Genomic DNA, 10711 nt, shown 5'->3' with positions numbered 1-10711 from the left:
AACCAAAAAAAAAAACAAAAACAAAAAACCAAAAAAACAAAAAACCCAACCCAAACAAAACAAAACCCAAAAAACAAACAAACAAACAAAAACAAAAACCCGCCTGGATCACCAGGATATAATAGTTTAAAAGATAATCTAGTACACCAGGAGAATACACTTCAATTTTAAATACCAAGAAAAGCATGTACTTATCTAATCCATTCTCATTCTTCCCTGTGGTCAGCCTTGAACAGTGGATCCATGAGTACAGGACCCTAGGGAACACAGGTTTTTCTCTTCTCACGGTGCCGTAGGCATCTACTGACCAACTCACGACCTGGTTTTCTGTGGGGTTTTGCCTGAATGCCCCTTATTTAATATAGTGTGTTGACTTATTGATATGGAAATTCTGAACAGCAGCATTATAATTAATGTCTGGATAAAGCATGTATTTTCTCCATAAGACACATCAGTCCCACTTAGAAATAATAGATAGCACTTCATCAGTATGTATAAAGATCATTTTATACTTGAAAAATCAACAACAGGTTAAAAAAAAACAACAAAACAACCAAACAAAAACCCAACAACTAACCATGGAAGCAAACAGACCACGCGAGAGGATGCTTGTTTAAGGGATGCAGATGGCGTAACAGTACCTTGTTTACCTCGACTAGGAATATGCATGTGCACTGCGCAAATATGCACATGTCTAGAAACTCCTGAAAAAGCTCAGAGTACGTTGGTTGGGAGTTATAAGTAAATTCTGAGATGGCGAATACACAAATACAGACTAGCCAACACAGAGGCCTGACTGTACACAGAGTAACCCTAGAAAGTCAGGGTCTGAAAGGACTCGCTACTGGATGCTCATACATAGAAAAGCCACTAAAGGGATGACTTACGGTCCAAAATCTGATAAAATACTGCAGATCTGTAGCAGCAATGAAAAGGCAGTAGAGCAGAGAGTAAGCCAAGAAAAGCAGGAAGAACTTATAATTTGAAAATCCAACACAATTGTTCACCCTGTCAACAAAACAAAAATAGTCTTAATGAGTTATGTCTTCAGTCTAGGGATAAATATGTTTAAGCATAGCACAGTTTTTTGATTTAGGTTCATCTAAAACTCATTAGCATTTCATTCATAAAGAACAGTAACATTTTTTAAACACAATGAAAAGGAACTTTTGCACTTAGACATTCAATACATGAATTTTAAAAAACAATTTGTTTATTATGTACACAGCATACTGCCTGCATGCATGCCTGCAGGCCAGAAGAGGGCACCAGATCTCACTATAGATGATTGTGAGCCACCATGTGGTTGCTGGGAATTGAACTCAAGACCTCTAGAAGAGCAGGCAGTACTCTTAACTGCTGAGTCATCTTTCTAGTCCTCAATATATGAGTCTTAATATTTCTTTAATCAATCACAGTGAAAACTATTACACCTCATGTACAATGTTACATAAATAAACACACACCTACCTTAAGGAAGAGAGTTTGTGAGAGCCAAGGGAGTCAAGCAGATGTGAGAAATTCACTAGGTTATCTCTAGATCCTATGTGTTCTATGATAAAGTAGGTTAAAGTCGCTTAAGTTTCCCCAAATTTGGTTGAAGTTGCTTCTGTGCACCTCATTGCATGCCATCGTGGTGGTAAACAAATGATCGATCAATGTGTACTAAATCAAAGAATTAAGAAACGGAAGTGTGGGAGCCACTCTGGGGATGTGATTCCAAATATGAAAACCGAGACACCCTAAGTTCCTATTGTTAAGGTCATTATATGATGGGTGGGGGAGGGTGGAATTCCAACTATAAATATCAATAACCCAAAAATGAGTACATTTTATTGTGTAGCCATTCTCTGCTTTCCATAAAATGAGGGCATGCTCCACGATCTTCTACAAATGTTAACAGCCTCCATGGCTAAACTGGCTGATACAGATGATGGAGTTAACTATTAGGTAGCTAGGAGGACAAATCTATTCATAGTGTCTACCTACTGCTTCCTCTCCTTCCTGTCCTTGTTTTCTCTTAAGTCCCTCTCCTCCTCCTCCTCTTCCTCTTCCCTCTCTCCTTCCCCTCTGCCTCCTCCTTTCTCTGTCGACCTTGGCAATGAAACAAAACATTTTTTCATTTCTTGCTTTTGTTTCTTTGTTTAAAAACGACCTATGTTCTCATAAACTTTGTTTATGCATCAAAAAGCATGAGGAACAGCCAGAGTTCAGTGAGTTTGAACTTTAAGGTCTTGTCCATGGAGAAGCAATTCACCAATAAGTTAAATTGCAGATGCATATTGTGTGTTAATGGTTATGTCTGCAGCTTTGGAGAGGCCCAGTGCGAATGCAGACAGATCTCTGAGATTGTTTTTTATAGCACTGGAATGGAATAATGGCAAGAAGGAATACTAGAGACAGTCCTGTACAGGCTTCCTCTAATGTGATCTCTCTCCAAAGAATGCAGGATATTGCCTTGGCTTACTAGTAATGCTTTCGAGACGTAGAGAGGATAAATAGAGGTCAAATGAGGGGCGGGTGGGCATAAGCAAGGGTACCTGTGAACCGAGTACTCTACCACTGGGATACATCCCTAGCTCTATCTTTAAAATTAAATTCCTAATTTTTCTGTTGTTCTACCTATTAAATGTAAGGCCTCATGCATACTGGCTGGGCACCCAGCTTTTCCCATCTAAAAATTAAAAAAAAAAAGTCAGATGCTGCATTAAATTGACACCTGCTGAATATAAGACCCCCAGCCTCTAGTAGTCACATACTGACAAGGCTGTTGATTCCAGCAGGGGATGCAGGAAGATGATGTGGGAACAGAGAGAGCAGTTTGGGAAGCATCGGTGCAGGAAAGAGTTCAATAAACTTGTTGAGATTAAAGAAGTTATGCCGTGGAAGCTTATCTCTCAATAGCTGCAGTCATCCAGCTATTATTTTTAACCTATTTAATAAGATCTGTCAAAGTTTGAAAGATGGTGATATTATCCTTAAGTTTCTTACTCCGCCATATTAATTGCTGGCCTAGAAAGACTGCTCTCATTGTGAGTCATTATTTTCTAGCTTTGTAAGTTTGCTCATCTAACATTGGATGGTAGGAGCCACAGTAGGCACTGACCCGGGACAAATCTCATTGTCCCGTCTCCCTGTTGTTTACTATCACAATCTCCCATTTAAGTGGAAAGATTGGCGCCAGCTGTCTGTCTGGCCTGATCATTTTAGATTGTGTTTAGATCGCATAGAAAACTAGGCAGAATTCTTGACATGAGCTCTCCTCAAAGAAGACCCTGAGACAACAGCCTTGGAATAGGTAGGTGGGCTTGTATGTTAGTTTTTAGATAAAAGTGGTAAGAAGAGCTGGAGATGTAGCTCAGGGCAGGGTGCTTACTCCACATGTTCAAGGTCCTGGGTTTGATCCCCATCACCATAAAAAAGGAGAGGAAAAGGTGTCAATACAGTTGGGTTCTTAGACAGGCTCTGACTGGCTAAAAGGATTGTCCTGGAGGTAGGGATGTCCTGGCACTTCTAGACTAACCATGGGAAATGAGCAATCTTATTCAGGTAAAAGAAAACTGTGATGGGAAAGTAAAGGGATGGAGACAGGTTTCTGAGACTAGGGGGTGTCATCAAACAGAGGAGCTGCTCCCTACAAGAAAACTGTAGTGGGGTGGGGCAATGGAAGATAGGGAAAAGGCTGATGAAAATCAGGAAGACTTGTAACTGAGGATATCGGGTGGGTGGGAGAATATGCTGAGAGAAAAGAATAGGGAACAAAAGAACAAATGCATGTGTAGATGAGTACAAAGAGGGGCTGTTTATATAGATGTTTAAAAGATTTTTAAAACAGCACTCTGATGGGTCTTGCCCACCCTTAACACTTTCATGTAAGAAACAAGAGAGGCATAATCACAAGAGAGCTCAAGTGCATAAACCCTTAACCTTCCCTATTCTCTCCTCTTCCTAGGACAATCACTACCTATACTACTTACTACAAACCGCCTACTGTGCACTTGTGAGCATTCGTATCTCTTCAGTGTGTCACTCCTGGAAGAAGTGAAATTTGGACATCCATTGTAATTAATGCCTGAGTTCAGCCATGGCAACTTTAACATGATTAACATGTAAGCAGGAAAAAATGGTAACAAGGATAGGAGAGTCAACCTTCCTTAGCAGATCTTTCAGATAACCCTCCACAAAGTCATTTAACTTAATGACTTACTCCAAAAAACACTAAACAAACAAACAAACAAAAAATGCAAGAATAACTTCTAAGTAGAAAATCTTGTTTAACCATATTTGTGTATTTGTCTGTTGACTATTCTACCCACTATGCAGTTCCCTTGAAAGTTTAAAGTTTAAATAGTTTCTATTGAGGTATCGTGGTATGTAGTTAATGTGTGAACATTTATATTTCTGGAAAGTATTTTTATTGCATCTGTGTTTATATATGTGCATAAAAAGAATACCCTTTGTGCATGTGAAAGATGTAAAATTAACTTTAATGTTATTAATGCATGAATTGTAAAATTATTTAATGAAAATTCTCCCAAATGGAGGCTCTTTGAAGTTAATTAAGTACTTGAAACTAAGTTAATTAAGTACTTGAAACTAAGCCTCCTAGGACAAGTAAGGTAACCAATTAATAAAAAGATTTGTAAAACAGTGGCTCAATTTATATTAAGTTAGTAACTGATACAAACTTGTTTTAATTATAGGCTCATACTTACCATGGGCAATGATGATCCATCTTCAAAATACACCTAAAAATACCCCAAAATAAAACACGATGCCTTATAAAATATTTCCAACAGGTGTGGCATGTAAAATACTACAGAATTACTTATTTAAAAATAGAATATAGTAAGAACAGACATTCTCATCTAAGAGAGACATTCTACCTTACTCTAGTCATAATAGAGAACAATAAAATGTTAAAATGTATATTCCTTAAGATATGAATCAGTTTCTTTTTAAAAGACTATTATATGAATACAAGAATGGTTTGCATTAAAAAGTGCAAAACCTCAGTAAATTGACACAAAGCCTATGTAAAGTATGCTCTTTACTATCTATCTTTAGGACAAGTTTTACGGTTTCTGTCACATAGTAAATGCACAACAGCATCTAAGTATGTGAAGCCGATCAAGGTATCTTTTTTAAAGGCAGAAAACAGAGACAGAGCATTCACTAAGTTGAACTTGCTACATGAGAATTGCTAAAGGTGTGCATTTTTATGTCACCATGCACCTGGAGAAGCAGCATTATGTTTACACTGCTGCTAATACAAAGAATAATTCCACTCGTGTCTCTAAACAGTGGCCTCCAAAGGCATGAACATGGACTGTGGTGATAATCTGAAAAGCAGTAGTGTGATCCTGAACAACACACCCACGATTGTGTAGATGCTTGAGAAGCAAAGAGTGTCTTACTTATCACAGACGGAACAGTGATGGCAGCGGTCTGGTTTTATAAGTTGGCATCTGTCACAATATCGGATTGCTAGGAACAAAGAGTTCACTTAGTCTTAAACTGAACAAGTCACTGAAAATACAATGAAATGGCTTTTTATCATCATTCCAAATTTAAACTCTAAAAAGCATACTGAATTTAAGTTTGATTCAAAGGAAAAAAAAATAAAAAAGGATACCCAACCCATTTTCAACACAGATCATGAGCTTGCCTAGAGTCAGACTTCTCTGGAGAGATATTCCAAGAGCAAGAGGCCTCCTGGGGAAATTTGTCTCAGGAGTTCTCCATCCTCAGTAGCTACAGCTCAAGGGGAAGATGTGTTCATTTCTACTGGTCAACAGAAAGACTTCCTCAGCTAAATCAACTTATTCCTCTGACTCACTGGGTGAGGATACATCACAGAGACACTCTCTAGAATGCGTAAATACATGCTATTGGTTGCAAACATTGGAAATAGCTTCACATCTCTGTTAATTATGATACAAGAGTATAGACAGGTCCTGGAAGGGGCATTTCCAATTAAGGATTTGAGTTCTTGCAGGTAACACCTGCATGACTGATTCTGAGAGGGTGTTTCTCTATATGAACCACACAGAGTGCACCAGGTTACAGTGGAAATTGTGTTAGAGGTAGACTCAGTATGTTTCTAATGTGAGCTAAAAGCAAATGCAATTTACATAGTACTAATGAGGCATTTTACATTTTTATACTAAGTCTTTTAAGACATTATGTATCTTATATTGAAGAATTTTCATCTTGGTTTGGCCATATTTTAAGTACTCAACAGAAAAAGGGGCTAATGGGTCATAAGATGTATGCAGAAGTTTAAAGCCACAAAACATGTCTGGGTAAGTCTCGGTAGTAATTATCTGTAGTTCATGTGTGTTGATTTCTTTTTTAAGACAATGACTTACTTAGATGTTAAATTACCTTAAACTATAAGCTAAGCAGGCTTTAGTCATTTGTATAATAGTTTCCACTTCCATTCTAAAGTATATTTTATATAATTCAATTACTACTTTAATCTTATTAAAAAATATTTGCAAAACTACTAGTTTTACATCCCTGTAGATATTGCTTCCTTAAATACAAATAGGAAGGTTTATAATTAAAAGCAAAATTTCTACTATGGATACAGACTTCAGCAGCCCTTTATGTCATCACCAAGTCACGACCAAGTGGGAGGGACAGAATTAGAGTCGGTTCTGAGATCTCCGTGCCACAGTCTGACTCATGTTTTTATTCTGTTTCATGGAACTGTGCAGGGAAGAATTAATAGCAACCTAGGCAATGGCAGAGCATTTTCAGATGAGTGCTTAGCATTTTGTGAATTGGAAGATGCTTTCTAAGTGTCATCAGGCCTCATTTGGGTGCTGGTCCAAGGCCCTCGTTAACGGGGCTTACCGCCGGACATGGTCCTGGTGTAGATGGGAAGATCTTTGGCTGCTCGCCTCAGAACTTCCTGATGGGCTTCTCCTCTTGGCTCTCTTTCCAGCAATTCTTTCTCTGCATAAGAGAGATGGAACTGAGGAATAAATTTAAATTTTAATCAGTATTTTCAAAGGGATGACAACACACTTGTCTGCTCTATTATACCCAAAGGTACTTATGATACATAAAATATTAATGGTATATAGTATATTCAGGCCACTTAATAGAGTTTCAAATCTGGTCATGTCTCTTAAGCTCGCAAACAAGTACTTTATGAATCTTGAAAAAGAATATGATGATGATAATAATAATGATGATAAATAATAATAAAATAGGCATACTAATTATTATACCTATTTCCCAAGCGTTTTTAATGTGAGATGGAATGGAATGTAGAAATTTTTTTATAAAATGAATAATTCTGTCAAAATATTAATTACATAATAGATAAGTTGACCCAGTTAAAAAATACATGCCTCAACGGATGAATTTTTCATTTGGATACCATTAGAAACAAAAGGAGAAAACAAATCAACCAGATATCGTTTTGCATTTAAGACCGTTTGAACTTAGGCATAGATAGCTGTTAACTCAGGGCCTCCTCTGGCACTCAAATAACTAAGGATTCATTTTACTGCTTATATTAATACTTTGGTTTAACTAATTAACCATACTTATTTGAGAAAAACAAAATAAATTGTTACTTCATGAATTCCTATAAACAGGTCTAGAAGTTATGTACAAGATCAACCACAGTGATGTTCTTAGGAATGGGAAAATATGAACTGCAGTTCAAGGTCTATGAAAGGGTAGTGGGTAAGTTAATGAGGATAGGATACATCTAAATACGATACTGAACACGCTACTGGTGCTTACCTATGAGCTACAGTGATCCAACAATGAAGGACCATATCTCAGTGTCTTGCTGAGAACAGCAATAGCTAATTATTCTATAGGACACATTCTCTATAAAGCTTCAAAATCAGGATGCTAAACAGCCCCTGTATTATCAATAAGGGCATACTCATATGGAATAAAATGATAAAGAAAAAGGAAATACTTAAAACAAAATGCAGAGGAGTTGTTTCCTCTTGGAGAGCACTGGGAAATGCAGCTGTGAAGTTTACAGCAGCAAGAAATGTGCTGCACGTTTGCTTTGGCACTTTTATTTGGTTATTCTTTAAACTGTACATTATATATGCTTTCTTGGGTAGTGCTGGGAAATAAATCTAGGGTATCATATATAATAGGGATGTTCTCTATCACTGAGCTATATTCCCTACCTTTATTTATTTTTATTTTTTATTTTTTTTTTTGATTTACAAAAAAGTACTCTTTAATTAGTGAAAAAAAAATCAAATTCAAGCCTTACCTAATGCTTATTGCCCTTCCTTGCAGGTCTAAATGCTAGACCTAGTGCCTGTGGCAACTAGCTCATTGATGTTCCAAAGGCGAAGCTCCTTCCTGCTACTTTCCTCGTTGCAATAAGCAGCTTTAAGTAGCTTTTGGGAAGTTGCTCACTATCGCCATAGTATCTTATGCCTCCACTTCTGTTGTTGAAGCTCTTGCTGCTGCCTTCTCATTCTTTATTTATGCTGACTTGTCCATACTCAAATGGCTGCTGAAGTCCTGTCTTAGTGGGTTTTCCTTTGATGCACAGTGCTTAAAAAGCACAACTTACATCCTTTAAAGCTGGTTAAATCGCTCTCATGGCTTACTCTTCCACAGTTCACAAAAACTAGCTTAGTACAACTTATAAACAGGTCACACACAGATTTCACCTGATTATAGGTTGTAAGCATCAACTTACTGAAAAATGTTTTACTATTATATTAGTTCCAGAACAAAAAAGATGGTTAACAATACAATTGACCTCATTACATTAAAGGATACTGTCAAGGTTGTGTCCAACAATTTCACAAACAAAACCAGAAAATGTCAGCCTCCTCCATTCCTTCAATCTTTATTATATGAATAAAAGGGCTTGAGACAATTTAGCTCAATTTTAATGTTTCCTAAGCATTTTGACCAGGTACCCATGTTTAAGCTATGAACATTGACAGTGTCCATTCATATAACCACACTTTTAGTTATGACGGATGTAACCAATTTCTAACATGAGCCTATTTTCTACACTGTTTATGCACATGTGCCCATTAACAAATGGAATGTTGTCTGTTACATTTATTGGTGTGAGTGTTTTCTGGAAAAACTGTAGTATTTGTGAAGACCAAAGTTTCATGCTAGCATTGCATGCATCCAAATATTAATAATGCACAGAGGCACAGAAGGAGAGCAACAAGAAAGCATATTGAAATACTAGCACACCGCATTCCCCTTTTTATTGCTTGTTTAGCTTATACTTTAAAAACCAAGTAAAAACCTGAATTCAAGGTCAACTGCCGAAGAGAGTAACAGCAGGGCATTTTCTTTCAAAATGTAATCATGATTTTAGTGTATTAGATTTATTGAGTGCTAGCCATGTTACGAACATCTCCATTCCACATTTACCTTGATCACATTGAAACTGCTGCCAATAGTCTAGGGTGTAAAGTGTTCTTGCTGCCCTCAGCTTACCAAGGGTGGTAGATGTGTGCTATTGCCCAGTTAACAGTCTTTACTTTTTATAAGGAACCACCAAGTCTGCTGCATCTGAGCAAACTGGTGGGTGCCTGGTTTGCTTCTGCTTTTAAAGTTTAAGGTCTCAAAGCCTCACTGGTCTAGTCACTTTCTTTCCTTGGTTAAGTATCCCACACACATACAACTTTTCAGAGCAAAGGAATAAAAGTCACTTGTTTGAACCCCTGACTGGCTGGCATGCTTTCCTGTTTATACCCTATCCATTTTGCTAGATGATGAAACAAAAGGACAGTATGGTGTCGTCCAAACCAAGCAGCAGATGTAGCACACACGGTTGCTCAGTGCGAGCACCTACTTCCTAAATACCCGAGTTTAAGTTCAGAATGTCTTGAATCCCCAAAGAACACATGGTTATTCTTTGTATATATCTCATTCTAAATCATGTTGGGTGTGACAGTTTGTTTGCAGACCCTGTTTGAGAGGAGTTTCAGATACTAAGGTCATAATATATAAAAATTGTCAACTGTTGTGCCAGCTGGTGCTGAACAATTTCATTCAAGTCCTGAGTATTTCCTGCCTTTAAACACACATTTTATTATTAAGAAATACCTCCCAGGGAGGAGTTACTAATAAAACTCTCACAGACTAGATAGATAATTTTTTTAAAAGAAAGATTTTAAAACAAGCTGGAGTTGGGCATGAAACTGCATGCCTGTAATCTAAACACTCAAGAGACTGAGGCAGGAGGATTGTGAGTTCAAGACTCCTAGCCTTGGCTGCCCAGAGAGTTTCTACAACTAACAGGAAAAAATTAAGATGACATACATAGCCATTTACACAATAACAAGTCAATAAAAATTAGCTCATGACATTGGGCCTAAACCTTTCCACTCCCATGAAATAAACTTAAAAATATCTTCAGCTTTCAAGTGGAAGTAACTTGTATATTAGCATGATACTTCTGTGTGCGTGACTTTTTCCTAGACTCAATCATAATCCTGCAGGCCCATTGCACGGGTGCTTCCTGTGTGAACTCAGGTCCTCAAGCTTATAGCAAGCATTCTTATCACCAGGCCATCTACCTGGCTCTTCCCATTGCCATTTCTAAAATTAATTTAAAACTTGGCATTATGAACAGCCAGTAAATTGGTTATTACAAGACATCTTAGAACTGTCATATACACTGAAGTTATCAACATCGTATGACTTTCCACCAAGTTTCTGGGTCTTTTTCACCTTAGGA

General features: G+C 37.4%; 1 protein-coding gene across 3 annotated transcripts in view; it reads right to left on the bottom strand.

Moving 5' to 3' along the window:
• Positions 1-10711, bottom strand: part of Zdhhc2 (zinc finger DHHC-type palmitoyltransferase 2) — a 66042-nt gene that overhangs the window by 21682 nt on the left and 33649 nt on the right. For 2 of the 3 annotated variants that reach the window (XM_031339580.1, XM_031339581.1), the window contains exons 4-7: positions 6862-6982; positions 5418-5487; positions 4716-4748; positions 888-1008 (exon numbers count right to left, since the gene is read on the bottom strand). In XM_031339580.1, the coding sequence (XP_031195440.1) occupies positions 888-1008; positions 4716-4748; positions 5418-5487; positions 6862-6982 (345 nt within the window). The remainder of the gene's footprint in view (positions 1-887; positions 1009-4715; positions 4749-5417; positions 5488-6861; positions 6983-10711) is intronic. The other variant, XM_031339582.1, reaches the window with a different exon arrangement.

This window comes from Mastomys coucha, unplaced genomic scaffold, assembly GCF_008632895.1.
Source record: "Mastomys coucha isolate ucsf_1 unplaced genomic scaffold, UCSF_Mcou_1 pScaffold22, whole genome shotgun sequence".
Taxonomy (NCBI): Eukaryota; Metazoa; Chordata; class Mammalia; order Rodentia; family Muridae; genus Mastomys; species Mastomys coucha.
Note: the sequence above shows the minus strand (reverse complement) of the source record. Positions and strands in the feature narration are given on the sequence as shown.